General features: G+C 41.2%; 2 protein-coding genes across 3 annotated transcripts in view; both read right to left on the minus strand.

Moving 5' to 3' along the window:
• The window catches only part of iffo1a (intermediate filament family orphan 1a), a 32404-nt gene extending 24638 nt beyond the window's left edge, over positions 1 to 7766 (minus strand). For both annotated transcript variants that reach the window (XM_049603166.1, XM_049603165.1), the window contains exon 1: positions 6241 to 7766. In XM_049603166.1, the coding sequence (XP_049459123.1) occupies positions 6241 to 7223 (983 nt within the window). In that variant the 5' untranslated portion in view covers positions 7224 to 7766. The remainder of the gene's footprint in view (positions 1 to 6240) is intronic.
• Positions 7767 to 11144: 3378 nt separating this feature from the next.
• On the minus strand, positions 11145 to 23695 carry LOC125904733 (glyceraldehyde-3-phosphate dehydrogenase-like). The gene is made up of 12 exons (XM_049602343.1): positions 23584 to 23695; positions 23210 to 23257; positions 17407 to 17506; positions 16192 to 16301; positions 16005 to 16095; positions 15700 to 15815; positions 14973 to 15054; positions 14563 to 14714; positions 13498 to 13576; positions 13121 to 13204; positions 12584 to 12681; positions 11145 to 11544 (listed from the first exon to the last, which is right to left on the minus strand). Exons 2-12 carry the CDS (start codon positions 23230 to 23232, stop codon positions 11475 to 11477), a joined length of 1005 nt encoding a protein of 334 aa, XP_049458300.1. The 5' UTR covers positions 23233 to 23257; positions 23584 to 23695; the 3' UTR covers positions 11145 to 11474.
• Between the last annotated feature and the right edge of the window lie 482 nt (positions 23696 to 24177).

Consider the following 24177-nt stretch of genomic DNA (forward strand, 5'->3'; position numbering starts at 1 on the left):
GAGTTTTGCAATATGTATATAGCCTATCTGTATCAAAATGTATAATTTTCAGCAGCGGTTTGTGTGACAGCTGCCACGGTCGGAGGTATAACCAGGGGGCAGCCGCTGGTTCTGTGGCGCTGGCTTGGGGTCCGCTCTCCCCTGGTGGAGTGGAGCGTGGCCGGGTTGCCAGGGGCAGATGGCTCCATGTGATGGTGTTTCCTCTCTGGTTCTTCCGTGCTCAGCCTTATTTTTATCTTCTTATTTATTTATTTATTAGTGGCGTTTGGATTCAGTTACGGTAGACGGACGGCAATCTGAAATGGAATGAAGCCCACAGACGGCGGAGAGCAGCTACAAAACAGTAGTGGAACGCGCCCCATCCGCCCACAGCACAATGCTCTTAAAGCTCTACGCTATCAAAAGCTGGCAAAATACATTTATTTTATTTTATGGCCTTGACATTAACCTGTCATATTGTTGAGTTATCAAGGACACTTCCGCGTTTTTGTGTGTGTACAGGAATGTTAAAGATATCATTGAGGAAAACGAGGTTGACGTGACGTGATTGAATCAGGGAATCCGTGTGTCCACCACGGGAGAGGACCCTAATTGACTTTACATTGGCATTGTTTTCGTGGTGGCAGCACGTAATTTCAACCCATTATGTGCTGCCACCACGGAATGCGGTGTTAAGAGGTCGTGGTCATTTCACGTATTTCTGTGAGATCAGGTTGTGCAAAATGCAGCATGACAATGTAACAGACAAGTCTTCTACCATCGGTGCTGCCATTCAGTTTGCAGGTTACTGCATATGAAGTAATTTGCTCATGCCCTTAATCTGACCTCGTAGAGAGTGTTAAATCTGCCAGTTTGTCAGGTGTATGCCATATTTCTGACAGGTTTTATGTCTACTATGCATTACATTCTGCTGCAATAAAAATGATTAAAGTCAGATGAACAGACTGAAAACTTTATCGTATGAGGTAAAACTAATGTTCACAAGGTTTTCCTTTGGGAAAATAATTAAATAAGTTATTACTATTATTGCATGTTTGACAACCAGTAAAGTTGTGTCACCCACTGCCTGTTAGCCTACAAGCTAACAACAACATAGACATAACTACAATTGCTGATACGTCTGCTTTGCACTTGAAAATGTCTGTAGAGGGACTTTTAACTTGATCTCATTGCAAGTAGAGCAGACAACAAAATTAAGCTCTGTGATTGGAGGATCTTTCCTCAGGTCTTTTTTTTGTTTTGTTTTGTTTTGTTTTAATGGTAAATGGACTGCACTTGTATAGCACCTTTCTAGTCTTCCAAGTAAGTGCTTTAACGTTACTTGTTACACACAGTCACACTCTGGTGGCCGAGGCTACCACACATGATGCCCCCTGCAGCTCAGTAACCATTCATACGCACCCACATACCAATGGAACAGCCATTGAGAGCAGTTTGGAGTGCAGTATCTTGCCAAGGATACTTTGACATGCAGACTGTAGAAGCGTGGCCTAATTAAGATACAAATATCTACTTTATCACAGTTACAAACAGTGTGTTTCAAGTGGCTGGTTCGTCATCAGGTGCAGAGGTCCCACAAAATATTCTACAGTGATGCAACTCTTTGCAAAGTGAAATAAAATCTGCAAACATTAAAGTCAAGTCTCATCCCTCCTCATCTCTCACTGAATAAAACAGCCTGTCCCTCTTTAACTGATGCACATTTGTTTTACACTTCTGAGTCATTCTGTCGTGGAAGGAATTCACATTAAGGAAGCAGGATGTATTAACAATACTGCTTAATTGGAGGAAACATCTGATCTGTTTCTATCTCAAGTTCACTTTAATAGCTTTCAAACATGTAAAATTGGAATGTACATGAGTGCAGCACTAAAATTTAAGTGGCAGGCACAGCAACACAGGTCAGAGAGAGAGTTGTTGCTGTTCAGTAAAACATCCTGCTGGTTCTGAAATCGATGTGACTGAAGGTTTGTCTTGCAGCAGCATCCTGCCTCAGCAGGCTGAAGCACAAAGTAGTGAGGTCAGTGATTCTTCGCAGAAAGCAGCAACAGTGGGAGACTGTGTTAATGTGTGTCAGTGTCCAAGCGTGAAACAGATCAATGCTGAAAACGACAGGAGCTGCATGCTGGGCAAAACCCTTCACAGACAAAATAGAGGTTACGTGTCATAGACTAATTCCTCTGCACAGACTCTGTAAATTAACATGTTAATTTAAAACACCTTGCCCTGCTCAAGCTACAATATTTTCTTTGGCTTTTGTCTCTTTTACATGGTCTTCATCATGTAAGATCCTGCTGTAAAACATAAGTGATGTTTATCTACTGGGATTTTCACGCACAACCATCTCTAGGGTTTACAGAGGATGGTCTGAAAAAGAGAAAATATCCAGTGAGCAGCAGTTCTCTGGGTGAAAATGCCTTGTTGATGCCAGAGGTCAGAGGAGAATGGCCAGACTGGTTCAAGATGATAGAAAGGCAACAGTAACTCACATAACCACTGGTTACAACCAAGGTCTGCAGAAGACCATCTCTGAACCAACAACATGTTGAACCTTGAAGCAGATGGGCTACAGCAGCAGAAGACCACACCAGTTGCCACTCCTGTCAGCTAACAACAGGAAACTGAGGCTACAGTTCACACAGGCTCACCAAAACTGGACAATAGAAGATTGGAAAAATGTTGCCTGGTCTGATGATGATCAAATAATTGTGAACATCATTTTGGCAATAATCATGCAATGCTAGTTTACAGGTGAAACATAAATAACATTTGTCTGTTTTCAGCTTAATCTCGTGAATTACATATCATACAAATCAAGGTATTCTCACATTGATGCACAAAGAAATGCACTTCCAGTTTTTGATGACATTGAGCTCTCGCTTAAGGAGTTTGAAGGCACTTATTTTAAGTAGCTTTGGACAACTGCATGTGCCAAATGAATGTCACGTAATGTTAAAAAAAATCTGTAAAGCCTGCCATAAAGCAATCCCACTCAGCGATGTGCAGCACTGCACTCAATGACCCAATACAAGCAGAGGCATTAAAGTCATTGCTACCTCAGCATAAACTGTTTGGCAAAGTCCTCGTGGAGTGACAAATTCCAATCAGTCAACTCTCTCAATTGCCATGTTTCAGCCTTTCAAAGAGATTGATGAATAAAACCTTCACTGCCAAAACACATTGTGGAACAGGAGCATAAGCTCAGTAGTGGGGTGTGTAATCGGTTCTCAGCAGTGTACATCTTCAGCATCTAATATGAAACATGAAAAACAAGGAACACAAGTAAGGCACTACATACTGTAGCCTACATACACAATAAGGTTGACAGTGTATTATTGATGCCCCACTCCACGACCAAACACTACCTAACAAACTAGCAACCGAGTATATATTAGGGGTGGGGGAATCCATTCATTCGAGTATCATGATTTATTTATTTCAAGATTTTTTAATCCTTATTTTTAATGCCTGAATCGATGTAATTCAAATACAGAGGTGAGAATTTTGTTGCCACTTTAATTGTGGTCTATGAGTAAAGTGACATCATATCCATTTCAAGAACAACAAAGCCAAAGCAAGTGAGGAGAGAATACCGCATGGTCTGAGAACACAGTGCAAATTCACAGTGCAAACTTTCTGTTGCTGCCATTACACAGATTAGATCCAGCCCGCTGTAAACTCTGATGCTGGGGTTTGCACTGGCTGAATTCAACTGGCGCTTTTGCCTGCTCTCCTTCCAGTGAATAGTCTCCTGCACAGGAGAATGAGGTGGAGGTTGCTAGCTAGTTTGTGTCATTTGCAGTCTGATGAACAGACAGAGAGAGAGGAAGCGGGGTGACTGACTGAGCTAAAGAATGTGCTGCAAGGAGCTCTACAAAAAAATTCAAATTTCACTCATTAAATCGATACAGCAGAGTATTGTGATATTTTTGTGTGGCAATATTGTACCATCACACAGTGCCAAGATTAATTTGACCAATACAGATTAAACTTTAGGTAGCCTACTACAATAACACAATCAGTTGCTTTTTCAGTCCACTAGATACATTTTGCTGCTGAGGTGAGATGAACAGCTTGAAAAATGTATCTTCTTAGATAAAAAAAGATGTTGACAAAGTGTTCCTTTGGGGACATAATTCACAGTTGAAAAAAAAGTCATAAACCGCAATTTATCACAATTTTTCTTATCACAATACTCAGAAACATATTAAAATCACAATAATATTGTATTGTGACTTAAATGTCATGATAATATCATATCATGGATCCTCCAGTGATTCCCACCCCTAGTACATATAGTGTATTTAAGGCTAGTAGTACACATTCTGTATGTTTTTTTGTACGTCCTGTTACTGCTGTGAGACTTTCAGTTTCCCTGCGTCAGATCAATATCTTATCTTACAGACTAACATCAAAGCCTGACAATGACAGTACACTCTCTGCTTGATGCTGCCATCCAATACAAGTCAATACTTCTTAGTCAGACTAGTGGTCAAAGTCATTTTCAGTAAAGGAGCTGAGCTGGGAGGCCTGAGCATGTCCTGCATAATGCTTTCATCTTTTACAACCCCCTTAAACCTGCATTTCCACAGTCTTCTTCCTCTATGCAACAAACCACCCAGTATAATATTATGACTTCCAGATAATGATCATCATAATGCAATCTGACACTTTGGTTTGTTGCTTCTTCCTGTAGAAAACACAGCCCTCATGTCTGTTTGACACAGCAGCACATATCAAATACATACCAAGTCTCCCATACCAAGATATCAGTTTCTTGTTACAAATTCCATTATCTGTAACCGCTTATCCTGTCCAGGGTCATGGGGGGGCTGGAGCCTATCTCAGCTGACACTGGGCAAGAGGTGGGGGAGCACCCTGGACAGGTCATCAGACTATCACAGGGCTGATATTTAGAGACAGACAACCATTCATGCTCACATTCACACCTACAGGCAAATTAGAGTTTTAACCTAACCTGGAAGTCTTTGATCTGTAGGAGGAAGCTGGAGTACCCAGAGAAAACATGCAAATTCCACGCAGGAGGACCCCAACCAGCTGACACATTCATACCCAAAACCCTCTTGCTGTAAGGTGTCTGTACTAAATGAACAAATCGATACAGCATAATATCGATACACAGATGCCAAGTATTGATCTTTTATTATATACATTATTAATTTTTGCAAATGCACATTTTAATACAACTTTTGGTACGAGAATAATAAAATCAATTGACTTTTCAATCCACTAGATGGGGCTGATACGTTTTCCCTCATGAGGTCAGCAGAGGTCTCAGTCAGCAGCATTTGGCAGGAAGTTCATCAAAACAAAGATGGAGAGTCACACTGGAGCAAACACTGCAGACCTCCTGCAAAATGCAGCACAAGAATGGGATTGCTGTTGTAACAGACAACGCCTCTAACATTATTGTTGCCATTCAGTTAGCGGGATACCTGTATGGGAATTGTTTCGCTCATGCGCTTAATCTGGCCTCACAGAGTGTGTTAAATCTGCACACAGTTCAGTTTGTCAGGTGTATGCCGCATTTCTGACAGGCCTCATGGTCAGTCTGTCTGTTTTGCATCACACTTTGCTGCAATAAAAATGATTAAAGTCAGATGAACAGACTGAAAACTTTATCTACTGAGGTAAAACTGATGTTGACAAGTTTTCCTTCAAGGAAATAATTTGCAGTTGGAAAAAATTTAATAAATCACAATATTATTCCAATAATAAAGTGTTGTGACCTAAGTATCGTGAACATATCTCGTTGTGGGTCCTCTGCTGATTCCCACTCCTACCATAATTGTAAAAACAGAAATCAGCATCAGATTTTCACATTTCCAACAGGCCTGTGACACATCATGTGCAACAAACACTTCCGTCAGAAAAAAACACATAACCAAATCTGAACTTAAAATAGTGACATTTCCCATGTCACTCAGGGAGGCTCAAAGATGAAGTATTTGTCGCTTTGGGGAGCTTCAAAATGAATAAAAAAATATAGAACAAAAAGAATTAGTCACACCCCAGCCATCCTCCTCCTCTGACAAGTAAAGAACAGTCCCTAAAAAGATCAGATCTCTGCAGGAAACACAAATTCACTGTAGTAACTCATTGCATCAGAAACCAGCCAGTTAAATACTAAAATGTCTGCATCAGAATTAATAATTCAAACTATTCAGCCATGTCAAAGTTTTAAAGAAACACTACAATCAAAGTGTAAACAACCCTTACCTTCTCTTGTACTCGTCTCTTTCTCTCTTCACCTTGGCCAGCACGTTGTACAGAGCCCTGATCTCAGGTGTGATGGTGTCGATCTGGACCCCGACACCGTCCGGGTGCGTCCAGGAGACCCCGGGGCCCGTGACGCATGACTCCCTCCCGGTCCCGAACCGGCGGGTGTGGTTGAAGGACCAGATCGTCCCGGGGAGGAAGCGCGGAGGAGGAGGGGGGATGTTGTCGGTGTTCGTCCCGGTGTTAGAAGCGTATTTCTCGTTGATGTTGTTGATGGTTTTGGACGGGTCGATGGGACTCAGCGCCGGGCTGATGGAGAAACCAGAGGTGGTGAGGTTGGAGTTTGAATCCGTGGAGACTTGGCTCGGGTTGAGGTTGTTCCCCAGCAGGTATTTGTTGTCAAAAAGAGGAGGGGGGTTCAGGGTGGGAGAGAGGAGGCCGCCGGGGAGGTAGGCCGAGTTGTTGGCGTTGTGGAGCGGGATGAGGTTCGGTCTGGCTGGAATGGGTCCAATAAATCCGGTCTGGACCCCCATGTCTTTAGTCTGCGGCTTCGGGTGTCCATCCTCTCCGCAGTTACCTTCAAGAGCCTGCTGCAGCTGCTTCTCCAGCACCTTGTTCCTGCGCTCCAGCTCGTGCACTTTGGCCAAAAAGCAGCGGAAGCGCAGGTTCAGAGTCTTCAGGACGCTGATGTTGGATCCCAAGTCGTTGCGCAGCGCTGTGGCCGCCGGGGGCACGCGGTGCAAGGGGGTGCTCAGGTGCAAGTAAGCAAGGCCCGACGGCGGCAGGGCTCCCAGGTCCAGCCCAGACAGCCCATCAGGCCCGAACCCGCCGTGGTCCCCCAGGAAGTAGCCTGGCTCCGGGATGGCGGAGTCGGTCTGGCCCGTCATCTGGTGCTGATGCTGCTGCGGAGCCAGAAAGCCACTCTCCCCCAGGACCGGATTCATGCTCGAATAGGAAAATCTGAAGTGCTCGAAATCCGGCATGAACCCAGACTTCTATTTATTCAACTCAGCAAGTAATTTCGTCTAAAACTCGAGTATAGTCCCGCACCTGAATCAGGCCCAACTGCCTCGTTTTTGAGTCCTCCTCCTGGTGTCACCCGATGATCACCTTTACGCAGAGGAGCTGTGGGCTGAACTCTGATGATGCGGTTGAAAGGATGCTTTACGGGCCTAATAGCCGCAACAAAACAACAAACTTCCAGTTAAATATTGCCGTATGGTGCTGCAGTATAGGGAATAAAAACAGCAAGGCGTCTCTAAACTCGCAGACACAAAGCTGGTCGCTGCAGCAAAATGTGATGTTACTTTTACGCAGGACTAAATTCTAGTCAAGGAGGCGACGCGCAAGACCATAAACTGTTTATTCTAAGCCTTAGAATAAAGCGCTACGGAGATATTTTGCAGCAGTAATGAAAATATAAGCACCGTACCTGGCAGTCAGAGAGGAACACACTAACTTTTGCACCAGATAATGACGTGATTAGAGTCTGAGCAGCAGAGTGTCGAGCAGCGGTGCAGCAGAGCTCAGGGATAAACACAAGTGACTGACTGCGGCGTTCGCATACCGTACTGACGGTAACACAGGAGCACCGGGCAGTCTCTGGTACCGTAGTGACCAGAGTAGAAGTGCACCTGTGCCTAAAGCCGCAAACAAAGGGAGGGGCAAGCATTTATGGTTTAATGGATTTTTTTTTGTTAACGCAGAGTCATACAACTTGAAACGATTTTAGTTTTTTTTTTACCACCAATTTTAGAGGAAAGAAGGCATGCTTTGAAAGGCAAGACTACACCATTTATCATACCCAGAAACTGTAAAAACAGAAATTATGATTCCCTATCTCCCTATCGCTTCAATTTCCAACGGTCCTTGAACAAATTACATGGGAGGAACACAGAAAAAACACACACAAAAAACCCAAAATATAAAAAAAAGCCAAACAAGCAAACAAAACAAAACAAAACAAACAAATCTGAATTAAAAATGACAATATTTTATCAAAATCACTTTATTCTTTTTGTCTCATTTAAAATTTTGCAAAAAATAAACCATTTGCACAAACATGCATGACAAAAGTTAAAAACCAAGGCTTTCAACTTCAGGATTTTGTCTTCAGCTTTTAACTTTTAAACATCAGCGGTAAGTTATTGAAATCTAATAACTTATTTATGGTGGAGAGAGGGTCATGGATTTTGCCCAAGTCACTCAAAGAGGCTCAAAAAAAAAAGAATATTTGTGGCATCAAGGTTAGGTTAGTCAGAAGTTAAAATAAATAAATAAAAAAATCACAAAAAAGCAAAGTCACACCACAGCACCTCGTCCTATGATAAGTTAATTACAGTCTTATTGCTAAGTTAACAAACACTTATAATACCTGCTCCTTTTGTAAACATAATATAGAAACTATTTCTCATCTTTTTTTATGTGAAATATCCAAAACATTTTGGACCGATCTTAAATTTCGCTTCTTTAAAACCTCTAATCTTTCAAGTAGGTTTGCATCGGAATGAGATTTTCACAGTACGATAGCTGTCCCAGAAAATGTTGCGGTTTCACTATATTATAAAATTATTATTATTATCAGTCAGATTGACCCCTAAAGGAATGAAAACAACTTTAAACTTGAAACCATTTTTAAATGGAAGTGTGTCGGAAAGTCTTCCTTTTGAAAATAACTAAAATAAAAGGTGAGATTCTCTGTACAGTTGATATTAGATTTTCTGACAATATCCAATATGACATTATTTAACAACTCATTTAACTGATAACTAATACTGATATCTTTATACACTTTTCCCCTTACCTAATTTTAGTGGTCAAGTCTCTTCTGTAGTGTACTGTAGTAACGTCATATCATGCATGCATACTGTCATCATGATGGCCCACCAGCAGATGGAGACATGTAATATTCATTCATTGTGCATATAAGAAAAAGCATGTTAGCTGATTCCGATGACGTGCTGACACTATCATGTATCCCTATCTATTTGTAATTGAATAATAATTTATGTAATAAAAAAAAGATACCTGGCATCCATGTATCGTGTCCCCAAGACCAAACAACACAGTCCTTCAAAGCAAGATAAAACTCTCAGCAATATTCTCAGTAATAAAAACATAGGTTTGCAAGAAATTCTTTGCAACTGGGCAATGCCAAAATAAAAGCAGGCAACATGTAACTTATCTGAGCTGCACCTTTAAATTGTTGTTCTTTGCACCACCCTATATATACACATATATTCCTGATAACAATAATTTAGTTTTGCTTTATATGTCTTCATTTAGTGCTACTTTTATATGCTTTTTTTTGTTATTTTATTTTATTGCCTCTAATATCCTGTCATTTCATCCTCAAAATAAATGTAGGGATGGAGCTACAGCTGAATTTAATTGTGTAATCCTGTATTTTATTAGGGGAGACTGCAGTGTGTCATTGTTCTGCTGAGAAGGTGATTGGCTTCAGTCTGTGATCCCCTCATGACCTTACACCTCCAGGACCCTGAGACGGACAGGGGAAATTGTGGCTGGCCCCTCCCACCCTGAAACAAATTCTTTGTGACACCCGCCTCCAACAGGAAGCTGCGGTCCATCAGGACCAAAACCTCATGCCACAAAAACATTTTCTTCCTGACTGCAGTTGGCCTCATCAACAACACCCAGGACCTCCAATGACATGGACTCTTATATCCCACAGCCTGCTTAATATTTTTGCTCATACTGCACTAAACTGTGCATAAACACCTATATTGCACATATTTGTTATGTTATAGTACTTTTTAAAAGTGTCTTTGTCATATTTTTATTGTAATTTTTCTTATTTTTTATGAATGCACCAAAAACCAAAGTAAATTCCTTGCTAGTAAAAACCTACTTGGCAACAAATCCTTCTCTGATTCTGATTTTAATGACAATAAAGCTGAACTTTTCTGTACGACATACAGATTAAGCTAAACTGGCACTATGTGTAGATCACTGATGATGCAGATCGAAAACATTTGCTGGCCATCAACTGTGATGTTTCAGCACATCAGATGACTGAAAGTGGGAAGTCTCTCTCATTAGTTCGAGGAGGGGTGAGACTGTCATGATCATTTGTTTGAAGTAATTAAAAGAGACAAATGATTTCTATGAGATTATCAGGAGTGACATGTCTCCCCCAGAAAACTGCACTGACTGTCTGGCTTCCTCCTAACATCCCTCCTGTCTCCTTTTCTGGGTTTCAGTCTAATAATGTTGTACAAATTAATTGCTTCATTAGATTTTGGCTGATCTCCCAGAAATTCATTTCATATTCTGCTGCACCAAAGTCAAAGTCACTTGTCTGGGCATGCTTAACAGAACAGCTTAACAGTCTGTCTGGAAATTGGTTAGCAGCCCACTGTTTAAGTAAAGCAAATTCTAGGATATTCCCTAAAAGTGTTCTTGAGATATCACATCCACAAGAATGAAATGGATGGGGTCACAGTGACCTTGACCTTTGACTAATCAGTCAAAGAAAATCAGTAAATTTTCAGTAAATCAGTAAATTCTAATCAGTTCATTGTTGAGTTCAAGTGGATGGGTGAACCAATTGTGAAGAAATTCACTCAAGCTGTTGTTGAGATGTGGCGTTCACAAGAATAAGACAGACAAGGCCACAGTGACCTTGACCTTTGACCTACAACCACCAAAATATAATTAGTTTACACTTAATTCCAAGTGACAGTTGTACCAAATTTGAAAAAATCCTTCAAGTTATCGTGTTCATAAGAATAGGACATATGGATGGACGGATAGACGGAAAACCTGAAAACATAATGCCTCCAGCCACAGCTATTGCCAGGGTGGAGGCAATCTAAAAATAGATTGAGTGTCTAAGCAGAGGTAATCACAGCCAGTACAAAATACACGATAAAAACTGCAAGTCTTTCCACAAACTGAGGACTTTATTATCACGTTTTAAGTGCAAAGGAACCAGTGTGCATGTTTAGTGCAACCAGACCATTCAGTACAATACAGTTCAGTGATGGAAAATCATCTCTACAAACACTGCTTGCTGCAGTCCTCACTGCTGGACAGAGCAGAGGTGACTTTATCTTATAAAAAGGTAGTATGATTATGATTACTATGATTATTATCAGGTCGTAGCAGTTTGTCGTAGAAGATGTTTGCTCCCGGGACCGGATGGCACAGCATCCAGTTACAGGTGAAGGAAGAGGGAATCATGGGAAGGAACGCTGAGTCACAGCAGGGCTTTACTCCTTGGAGAACATGTGCAGGACCAGGTCGCACACGCGGTTGCTGTAGCCGAACTCGTTGTCGTACCTGCAGACAGACAATGAACAGAGACTGAGGTTGTGGACAGAGTGGGGAATACGTGATATTCATGACTGAAAAAAACTGTGCCATTAGAGGGAAGCATGAACGATAGAATTATACAGATTTCACTGACTTTGTCTCAGAGCAAAGATTGTTAAAACCAAATGTCAAAAGCAGTTGTTTTCTCCACATGCAGCTGGATACATTTATACAAACACAAGGTTATTAGAAATTCAATTATAGCCATTTCAGTCACATGAAATGCTTTTTACATGCTTTTTAAACCTCTTCCAGTCAGCAGGGATGCCAGCATCCTCCACCAACATACGGCCTTTAAGAGGCTGTAATGGACTGAGTATTACAGCTAGGGTGAAAAGATCCAAGGAATCCATTAGTACCAAATTTAGGCAAAATTTTGGTGAGGGAAAATGCAGCATTGCCATTTTCACAAAGATCCCTTGACCTCTAACCTCAAGATATCGATTAGACACGACAAGATTAGTCCCCAGTGTAGCCATTTTCTGGACCTTTTTTTGAAACTTAACCTTCTTGTATTAACTGACCTATAGTGATCTCTGGGATAATAAGAGCCCCATGAAACTTTACAGCCACAAACTAGAAACCTCAAGCATTTAGAGGAGGAATGGCTTTCATGGGTATATTGACATTCCAGACCAGAAGTGCTCATCATCCAATCGCTTCAAAAATTCAGTTCTTCCAAAAAAATCTTGACCATTTTTATTAATTCTTGAGAGATTTAAATATAGCACCAAATCTGTGTAACAAATGGTATCAACCCAAAAATTGCTGCAGCTACTTATAACACAATGGAGCATGGGCACACGTACTGTTAAAACAGAACACCAGGTGAATATAAACTTCATGGCTTCACCAGCTAAACAAAGCTGGAAACCCTCTGACCTTATTACTGTATATGTATATCTAAAGTCTGATCCATATTTAGCACCATCAGCTGACCAGTGTTTCCACTGAAGTCACACTGCTTGACACGATCCTGCTGCTGCACCGCACACTGTTCACTCACCATGAAACCAGCTTGACAAAGTGTTCGTTGAGTGCGATGCCAGCGCCGGCGTCAAAGATGGAGGAGTGAGGGTCGCTGTTGAAGTCTGTGGACACAACCTGAGCAGAAAGAGGCAAACACAACTGTTTATACGTGCACAGGTGTAGTTGATATAGAGCTGTCCATTGTATATGTGATTTTGAATCCTGGATTAGCCAGGCCATGCAGCAGCAAAGACAGGAGTTCTTTAATACACAAAAAACAACAAACATCTGCACAATTTGTTTTGTCCTCTTATACATGCAATTCATTTTTTCAGTGACTTTTAGTGAAAGTAAAAACACTTTTAGTTCTCTCAAGCCAAAAGAATGAATGAAAAGTTTTCTAATTGAAGCTGTGAGGACACCCTGATCTGCCACTCATTACAGATGTGCTGCCATCTAGTGGCTCACATATGGACCTACACACACACACACTTCCAGAAACATGACAGCTGACTGGTGTTACATGTTGAAAATTCTAAATAAAAATAAATAAAATTAGACATATTTTGTGTACCTGGTCCTCTGTGTATGCCAGGAATCCCTTCATAGGTCCCTCAGCAGCGGCCTTGACCACCTTCTTGATGTCATCGTACTTGGCCTGGAGAACATTTTAATTGTCAGGTGAAGATTTACATCATAGATAAGAAACTGTGGGTTTGTTTTCAAGCACCGCAAAGTCTAAATAACAGATTCTATGAATAACAAATCTTCAAAAAAATTCTTCCCCTTTGACCCAAAATTTTCACTCAAAAATAAAGATCTAGTAAATTGGGTGAAAAGGGAAATCACCAGCTATGTTTTGGTTCCAAAGTAAACCAGTCACTTGGTTAAGCTGTTATATGTGATCTATAATAAACTTCATGTTATTGTAAAAGCTTGAGAGATACTTACGGGCTTCTCCAGACGGACGGTCAGATCAACGACAGAGACGTTGGGGGTGGGGACACGGAAGGCCATACCAGTCAGTTTGCTGTAAAGAACAAGACCGTTAAGAGTCAGACAAAAAGTAAAAACATTAACACACAGTTAGAGATCATTTGATTTGCCTTTTATTCCCCACTTGATCACCCTGATCACCTCAGGGAAATCTTTTTCACCTCCAGATGTCAAGCTCAGCTAGGAAACAGTTTATAGTCTATCCCAGTGCTTGCCCTAAGTACTCAGCTGCCTACTTGTTAAAGGTAACTTCAGTATTTTTCAACCTGGACCCCTTTTCCCATGTTTCTGTGTCTAGCTGACTTATGGAGACAATAATTTTTGAAATTGCTAACCAGATGTGGTGATTGTTGGAAAAAGTGAAAGACAAACCATGGTAGCTTTTGTGACTTTCATTTTGTTTCTGTCAACTTTGAAGGAAGTTTTGTTTTACCGTGACAAAATTACATTTTATCTAAATGGAGTCTGGTAGGTTTGGTGATAGTAATTTCAGGCCTGCTTCTGGTTAAACAAAAAAGGCCTCACTCTTTGAAAGGTCTGTCTCTCTAGGGATCCTTTCCATAATATTGTCAAACACTTAGAATAATAATCTGAGCCTGTCAGTGGCAAAAACAAACACTTTTAAGACATGTAAACTGAGGGTGCGCTGTTGCCCTTAATGATTACATTGCAGCCTGTTGCAACTAACAACTGCAGCCCTCTTGCTCAGTATTGGACTATTTTCATAAATTCTTTCTCCCATTAGTCACACAAAAACATGGGAAAATAGGGTTACCTTAGTTACCCTTTAACATATTTCCTAGTGTGTGTAGAGGACACACTTGCCCTCATGCTATTGATGGGATCGTCTTGTAGCTTACACAAATCCACGAATCATATCAACAGAATTAAATGATCTCCTTAAAAATTTTGGCAAGATAAATTTATTTTTCACCAACGTGACTGCTTGATCCTCTGGCTAAATGGTGGTCTGCTTACTTATGTCACACTATATAAGAATAAGGTGAAAGTGACTCATACCCATTCAGCTCGGGGACGACCTTGCCCACGGCCTTGGCGGCTCCGGTGGAGGCAGGGATGATGTTCTGGGAGGCACCACGTCCATCCCTCCACAGCTTACCAGAGGGACCATCAACGGTCTTCTGTGTGGCGGTGATGGCGTGGACTGTGCTCTGGAAGAGAGGGAGCACAAGGTCACATTAGAAAATAGATTTATGATTGGTCTATAAAATAATCTGATGAATTGATGACAAACACAGTCATCAGTTTTGATTGCTCAGTTAAAACTCCGAAAACGTGAGTATAAAGTTTTAATTTCCTTTCCTTCTGTCCTCAGATGCTCTGTAATATCAGGTGTCAGTGTGAAACAGGATGTAAATGAAGTTACTGCAGCGTGAAATTTTAATCAATGAACTGTCTGAGTTCTTTACCATGAGACCCTCAATGATGCCGAAGTTGTCGTTGATGACCTTGGCGAGGGGAGCCAGGCAGTTGGTTGTGCAGGAAGCGTTGCTATGGAGACAGACAGAGACTACAGGTTACAGACGATACAAAGTTACGGTACTACTGAGTGCACAGCCAGTCACAGTATGTCTTAAGAGATAATCTTAGTTTGACATTTGATTTTTTTGGCAGAGCATTTAAAAGCATCCAGATGTTCACATATTTCCTCTCCAAGTTTGAGAACACTTGATTGGATACTGCATCACACTAACATGAGGACCTGACGTCAGTCCAGCCAAACAGACATGTCTTACTGCTGATTATGAATCCGTCCAAAAATGAAGGTCATCATCACAAAAATAAAACTAAGATTAAAACTAGAGAAGCTATAAAAGAACAAAGTAAACCAAATTACACTTTTTAGCTTTACATAAAATAGCAGGTGTAACCAATGCAAGGAAACAACGGATTCATAATATCCTACTCTCCATGTCTTAGCATCTTTAAGACTTTTAAAAGCTTGATTTTAGAAATTTAACTCTAGTTAAGGCCTTATTTTAGATCAGTACATTCAGTGCCTCTCAAGACTTATTCCACGGGAACATTGTTTTTTATTCACCATCAGTCTGTACAAAAACTGTACTGTTCTGAATGTGTGTTCCAACAAATGATATAAACGTGCCTCCTTCATATCCAGAATCAGCAGTGACTCACCTGACAACCTTCATGGAGTTGTCATACTTCTCGTGGTTGACGCCCATGACGAACATGGGTGCATCAGCGCTGGGGGCAGAGATCACCACCCTCTTAGCACCGCCCTTCAGGTGAGCCTGGAGGGATGCACAAGAGGTCAAATGTCTAGAAACAGCTAATTCAATAACCTTCATGCATTGTGAATGAATACAGGAATCATGTAGCTTTGAAACACATCATAGACCATCTCATGTAATTTGCTGAAACTACACATTCTTATAGTCATCTTCCAGTAAAATCAGCCTGGGAGCAGTTGGTGAACTTACAGAGGCTTTCTCGATGGTGGTGAACACACCGGTGGACTCCACAACGTAGTCAACGCCAGCATCACTCCATTTGATGTTGGCGGGGTCCCTCCTGTTTGATTACATCACATAATAAGAGAGGTTAGACAACATCTGGACTGTGCCGGAAACAGACTCACAGATACAGCTGATTAAAAAATGCACGTACTCGTGGAAGACCATGATGTGCATTTTGCCGATGACCAGCTTGCCGCCCTCGGCCTTCACCTCTCCGTGCTTCCATAGACCGTGAGTGGAGTCATACTTGAACATGTAGACCTGCAGGAGGGGAATACATGATGAGAGGAACGGTTAAAAAACAAGGAAAAACACAGGTATTGATGCTGCATCTTACAGAAAACAACCTATATGAATAAACTAAAAATAGACTTCTGCTCCCCCTGTTGGTTCTGTTTTCAGGCTTTAGAAAATCTAACCCATGACAGGCGACTTTGGCCCTTCACAGGTCATTTCAGAGAGAGGTATCCATACTGGCTGTTCAACAAATGCAGATTTGTTTGTACGTCCCTCAGTGAAAGCCTGATTCAGCGGTGGAGAATCTTGCCTAGACAGTTGCTGTTTCAACATTGGCAACAACTGCCTATGCTGCAAGGCAACCCAAAAAAGGATAGACTTGTGAAAAAAAAGAGTCTGAAGAGAGTCTGACAATGTTTCAGAGATGGAGAGAAAATATTGCTAATAGTTTAGCTTTCTGCTAACTAGGCTCACAACTTCAGGTTCATGTTTATATAACCAATGTTAGCTAGAGCCTTGAATCCCAGAACGTCATCCACCTCACTCCCCGCTGCAACTGATTACTTCGCCAGGAGGAGAGCGGGCAGCGGCTCCGCAAATGAATCGGCCGCAGCAACCTGAATCCAGCCAGTGCAAACCTCACCTCTGGGGACAAGACAGCCCTAACTGCACCACCCCGTAGTGATGGCCAAATGAAGCCTCATGAAGCATTTTCTTTATTTTATGAGCCCACTAGTTGGCGCTCTTGGTTTAAAAAGGGATGCTCAAAGAATGGCCATTCAATGTGCTTTCAATCTTTTGTTGAAAAAAAGCGCCATCTAGTGGGCTTATAAAATAAAGAAAATGCTTCATGAGGCTTCATTTGGCCATCACTACCCACCAGCTCTCTGTCTCCATTTAAGGCTTTAAAATGTCTCCCCCCTAATTTTGTAACTTCTTATAACCCAAAGATAATTTCACAAACTAATCTAACTTTTACACTGCCTTCCAGAATTGTTCAGTTCCATATTTCGCTAAGATATATACTTTTATCCAGAATGAACTTTGGAAAGAGAAAAACAAAACAATCATGAACCATTTGGATGAACTGTTCCTCTCAGAAAGAAGAGACTAAAGGAAGTCCTCTCACCATGTAGTCCAGATCGATGAAGGGATCGTTGATGGCCACAACCTCGACCTTGCCACCCTGAGCGGCAGCACGGGTCACCAGACGGCCGATACGTCCGAATCTGAAATGCAGGAGGGTGCAGTCAGCATGGTGAAGCCAAACTCAGCAGGATCACAGTGGGATCACTGTGTTAAGACCCCATTTATTTAGCAGTTTAGACAATTAAAACACAGTGACAACCAGACTGAAGCTCTTGAAGAGATGTTTTGTCTCCCCAGTAAAGTCTGCAGTACCCTTCAGGTCCCTCTGTCTCTGAACTCTTGACTTGTCCAAACTAAATAATTTAAAAACCTCTTTTATCTTTAATTTTAGAGCAGCTTTATGTGTAAAACAAAAGACTGCTTCTTCCACTTCACACCACCTTTCCCCTCTCTGACCAGCAGGAGGCACTGAAAGACAAACTATTATGGGAGTCACAGCAGGGGACAGCAGGGCCATACAAGGCCTGCCAACCTCCACTGAAGATAACAATGGTTGGCGCCGGCAGCCAGAGGCCTGTTTACACCTAATATGGCTGCCGTCACGGCAGGTCAAACAGCAACTGGCCCGAAACTGGAGAGCGGAGCAAATGCAGGGCAAAGATGTTTAATCTGGAGCAGTGCAGATCTTTATAATTTGATCTTTATGATCTCCTACATCCTTTATTTTGACGCACAGGAGGAGAGAGGAGAAGGAAGCAGACATGGACGAAGGCAAAGTTACCTCCCAGACACAGACTGACTTATAAAAAGGTCACACATCAACCACAGGAAAATAGAAACATACTGTAGGGGAACTGTCCAAATCCACTCAGGTCCAGTCCTGATAAATCTGAACTAGTGTGGGATTAATAGCACCGTTTGACAGCTTAAAAGAATATTTGAGAGCCTGTGAAAGCTTTGGCTGAATGCAGGCGATGTTTTAAGGGCAATTAAAAGGAAAAAAAAAAGTCCTCGCTTTGTTAATACACCACCCATCTGACTATTAATGACGAGTAAAAATTCTAACTACCTGTGTGGAAACAATATCAGAGCTCAAATGCAAGGATGTAGGTGTCAATATTGTGGAGGTGTAGACTTTTTTTTTGCAAGTTCTTGAGTACTCTGTAATAATTTAATGCAAGTACTGGAATATAGACATTACTAAAATGCCTTTTCATATTAATTACCTGCATTTTGGTCCATTTTTTTTGCACTAATTTCTGTTTTTTCCTTATGGTGTAAATGTCTTAATTTTATCAAAATAAAAGTCCTCTGTTTATGACATGTTTTTATTAAGGGGGGAAAATGGAGATGCTCTAAATATTGAGGGGGTTTTGTCCCCTGCATCTCCTTGAGATAGTAATGGTTGTCAGGTTCACCACTGCAACTGTTATGAGGAATTTGCAGCCAAATGCTGGCCTTAAGTTGCCATCTGTGCATCCCCTTTTCAACATAAAATCGGGACAGCAAACAGTGAACCGTGAACCCCAAAATATATATTTTTTGTATTTTAGATAATTAAATATTGGCCATGGGGGAAAGCAGGGCTTGCAGCATATGGAGACCATGACATCAAGCATCTATGGAATCACTTTCAACCTATCCTACAGAGACAAAAACCTATGAATGAGGAAATTGTCTTGGCAGAGTGGATTCAACTGACGGCTCCCTGCCAATGTAAGGTGGCGTGCTATTTCTAGTGCATGTTATGGAGGCCACCAGGAGAGGTCTGCCCACATTCTGATGCGACATGATGTGCTGTCAGCTCTCCCAGTCTCTTCAGCTGTATGTGAGAGGGGATTTAGCTGTCTAAGCAGAATCGAGTCAGACTGGAGTTCATCTCTGAAAGTAGAGATGATGGAAAAGTTGATGCCTGTGTCACTCGAGGGACCCACAATCCCAGACTTCAACGCTGAAAGGCCACTGAATCTGTTGTGGGAATCAGCCCAAAGGTCCAAGCAGCCAAAAATTGAAACGGAGAGAATGGATGAACAAGTAACAACACTAGCTCTAGATTCAAATTCTGTTAAGTATGAGATAAAACACTACTCATAAAAAATTTTGTTCATTCTTTCCTGTGATTTTTTTTTAAAAATGTTATGTCACATTTTTATTATCAAGTTGACTAAAAATGACAACTGTATTTTCCAGTCTGGTCTGGCAACCACTTTTAATATATTATAATACAATATAATTACAATATTGTGCGACTAACAAATCCTAAGTTGTTCCTGCTTGTGTTTCACAAGTTTTACATGTGAAAAAATAAATAAGTAAATAAATGAATTCAGTCGTAGAAGCACAGAGAGCAGAGTTGCCACATAATAAGCAAAGTTCAGCCGGTGAAATCTGTATCTTTGCACAGTTTGTCCATACAACAGAAATAATGGCCGTCTGATACGAACATACTGTTTAACCTTTATCAGAGCACAGACGAGCCTCTGCAGTCACGCAGACTTTTCTTTAGTGACAATACAAACTGAACCAGGCATGTTGAACCAATCTGAGTCAACACTATACATACAATAACTCATTCATGACTGCATTTATTCAGGAAAAGGCAGATTGTGATGGCTTACTCGCGGATTGGGAAATAATAGGAACCTTTCTGCAACGGCACCCCCAGCATGACTGTAAATGTGCCAGAAGTTACTGTGTCACCAACATGAAACAGCAACAAGGGCTATATGATGAAGCAGGAAGTGCCTATGTATAGTTATTAAGCTAATGAAGCCATGAGGGAGTTCAGTGCCTTGCTCAAGGGCCAAGTGGAAAAAAGAAATGCTGCCACAGTGTGGTATATGATGTGTGCTTCACATGTTGAGCACTGACTGACTCCTGTTATGTAACATCGCATGTCTCCAGCACTCAGGAGTCACTCAGGAGTCACATTACATGTCTACTGCATGTACAGTATGGGACAGTTTGAACCCTGTGACACAGATGGTCACACGCTCTGCATGCTGACCTATCTAAGGAAAGGTCAGGGTGCTCCAGGAAGTTAAAACTGTTCCTGGTAACAAGGTTGTCAGTGATGGTGGAAGGTCATAGCTACAGTTCCATATTCAACTTTTGTCATGTGATCTAAAGCGCAAAAGCATTTTTTTACATGACAGTGTATGTTTTTTATCCAAAGCATCTTTGGTAGTAAACAAACTCTAAAATTTTGGGATACTTTTTTTCTCTACATACTTATAGGCTACTAATGCCGTCCTATAGGGCTGATATATAGGAAACAGCACAATGTCACATTAGCGTTCCATCCAATGAAACTGCCTTGTGCTCAGCTCATGAAAAGGATGTTTTGTCTACAGACCATAGACTGTATAAATAATGGACGTAGCTACTGTGACATGACCCACTGGTTTGTAGACTCCTGTCTAGAAGCCTCTAGTTCGGTACCTCTCCTTTTGCCATTTTGGTTTTTCAGGGCAAGAAGTGACCATGTTTGGATGAGAGGTTGGAGCTGTGGAGGAGACTGTAGCGACGCCTTTTACGTAGCCTTTTACGTAGCCTCAAGTGGCCCTGACTCCTGCCCTTAAATATGTGTAGCTTTAAGCTCTAATAAAATGTAAACAGCTGAGTTATATAAAAACCCTCTGCGTTTTCAGTTGTAATGAATGTCAAAATTAGCTACAGAGTCCAAAACAGTTTTTTTGTACCAGGCTGTGAACATGTTTATTTCTGCTGTAGAGTTGGACATTTTAACATGGGAGTCTGTGAGGGCTGACTCTGTTTTAGCGCCAGCCTAAAGTTGCCAGCAGGGCATTGGGTGCAGAGATGTTTCCCTGCCCAGTCGCCGGAAGAAAATGCTGGCATTATATGTTTCTGCAAACCACAAATACATTTCATTTACACGTTTCATATATATCACATCAACATTCTTAAAGTGCTGTAAAATATCAGCTGACTTTGTCATCAACTAGTGACAGGGACGGTGGATGGGGTGACATCAAGGCGAGATGGCTGAACACTATTGGAGATAATTTCTGCTATTTCTGCCAAGATAGTGCAGCAAAATTCTGGGTAATTTAAGCCAAAACATGTTCTTTTCCTAAATGTAACCAAGTGGCTTCTGTGCCTAAACTTAACAACATGTTAACCATAGCATTGCTGATCTGTAACATATCCGAGTTTTGCAGAAAAATTCAATGTCAGCACTTTTTTCTGGCAGTTGGTTGGTTTCCTGCAGCGCTTATATCAGAACATTTTGCAGTGATGTGATTAGAAAAACTTTTTAGACCCATCGTTTTTGAAACTTTGTAAGGTCTTTTATAAGTAAATGTGAAATTAAAACTTTTTAAGGTCCTGCGGCCACTCTGCAACAAGTAAATCACTGGCATAACACTATAAAACTGCAGACTTAAACAAATCCCCATAGGGAAACTTTTCCTCTGAATTTAAGGAATTTTAACTATTTATAATGGCAGTGGGCAGACACAGTGCAGTGCCAGGGTCCAACTATTGTTCTGTTAAGTATTTCTAATAAGCAACTTGTATGTCTTTGCAGTGGGAGGAAACCCCAGGTGATTACTGGCAAAACATGCAAACAAGCTCTGTCTAAATTTCTGCCTTCTGTCACAGGAAGAATGGACATAAAGGAAAACTGTCAGTGGACATCAGACTTTCACTCAGTTAGTTTTGGGTAGCCACCAAACAGCCAGAAGGCCAAAATGGACCAGAGCCCATCTTCTGTTTCTGAGGCTCAGTGTTGGTGTTGGTACGAGGCCAGGATCAAGGAGCTAAATCTCCCTGCAGCTCCACAGCAGCTGCTTCACGGAGGAGGAGAAAATGTTTCGCTGGTGATCTCTAAGTCTGAGCAGCGTCTCTAAACTGCCGGCTGGATGGCCGGATGATCCCTGAACTTCAGCGGAAAGGTTAGAGGGTTATTAATAGACGAGGGGAGAATAAAAAGAATGTGACAGCTGAGGGGAGCAGCGATACAGACAGAGAAGGGGATTGGAGGGGTCTGAAGGGTGTGGAAGAAAAGGGATGCCAACCGTGACACCACAACACCGCCGGACTATAAATAACCAGAGAATAGACGGGTCCTGTCCAGAGTCCTGTCCTGTCACCACCACCAGCAGCATTTAGATGAAGAAAGAGTCTCAAATAAAGGGGAAAAGATAAAGACGCTCTCTTTTCAAGGGTACATGATACATTCATTTGGTAGATGCTAGGAGACAGACTCAAACCCCAGACCCTATGACTATAGCCAGGGATATGCCTAAAATTAATCAAGCATTTCTATTGGTTGCAATTGACTTTACATTTTCTTAATTGATTATTTTCTTGATTAATAATACAAACACTAATGCAGAAAACTGACAATTTTCCAGAACCCACGGTGATGTATTCTTGTGTCCAAAACCCAGTTATTCAGTTTAATAAATATCAACTTGAGGATTACGGATGCAGCTGACCAAGAGACCTTTTTTTTACTTGCTGCCTTGAAGATCATCATGATAGCCACACATCAAATACTTCCACAAATAAAATTGTTTTTGTTTTAATTGTTTGTATTTTTCCCCCGTTTCATGACTGTTTTGTCATTAAATGCCACCGCATGTGTTTGCAAAGACTCCTGCCCCCACATCTGCCTCTTCAACATCCCATTTAAAGTTTTCCAGTGCAACACAAAATCTGCTGCCCTTTAGAGAGCTCTGCACAATTAGTGATTTGGAGTCTAATGAGAGCTTTAGTCTGGAGGTCCATGCCAGAGGACAGTGCTACACAAAATGACACAAGTTGTAAAATATGAGAGCTTTAAGTGAGTAAAATTTAAATAAAAAACATCAACTTACCCATTGATTCCAATCTTCACCATTTTGTCTGATATGGTCTAGTCCTCACTGTAGGGGAAATAATTAAAGACACATTTAATATAGATTTCATTCAAAAACAACCAAGTACAACTTGAAACAAGAAATCCACAAAACAAAATATCTATATTTACACTACTTGACCAAAACCTTAAATAAAAATCAGGTAAGCACTGTAGAAATTAATTTAAATTAGATTTATCAAACATGAACTTTTTAAGCATCATGTTTCATTAGAAGACAAATTTCAGGAATTATAAAATGTCCGTTTTCGGACAGTTTGTGGAATAAAAAACCAGAGCTGAAGTCTGAAAAGTTTTCAGTCAAACTGTAAAGGAGAAGAAGTAATAGGTTACCGTTCGTGAAGGCACCTCGGTCTTGTCAGTCCTCAGAGGAGAAGTGAAAGCAGGGGACGAGCTGAGGTCTCACCGCCATTTATCCCCCGCCGCGCCGTCGGACACGCCCCCAGTCAGAATGTCAAGGTCGCGTGCTGCTGCCTTTAAAGACATTGCAGCCAGATTTCTAAAAGAAGAAACGCACTTTCATTCAGAAACAATAAAACGTGTTTTATTTAATACACTCAGGAGTATTGCTGCTAAAGCCTCACTTTGGTTAATGTTAATAATGTCTAATAGTCTAAGGTTAATATTAAAGCTCTCATATTAGGCTCATATTCAGTTTCATACTTGCATGTGGGGCGTCTACCAGAACATGTTTACATGCTCTAATGTTGAAAATGCACATTATTTTTCTCACACTGTGATATGTATTCACCTTAACAATCCATTATAGCACCAGTCTCTTAAAGCCCCCCGTCCTAAAAAAGCCCAGTTCCCCCTGACCATAGACTGTATATAAAGATAGACAATGCATCTGTACTGACCCCCACTGTACAGAAGTGAAGCTGAAATATTAGAATTAGAAAGCTTTATTGTCATTATATATATATG

The sequence above is a fragment of the Epinephelus fuscoguttatus genome, linkage group LG17, assembly GCF_011397635.1.
Source record: "Epinephelus fuscoguttatus linkage group LG17, E.fuscoguttatus.final_Chr_v1".
Lineage (NCBI taxonomy): Eukaryota > Metazoa > Chordata > Actinopteri > Perciformes > Serranidae > Epinephelus > Epinephelus fuscoguttatus.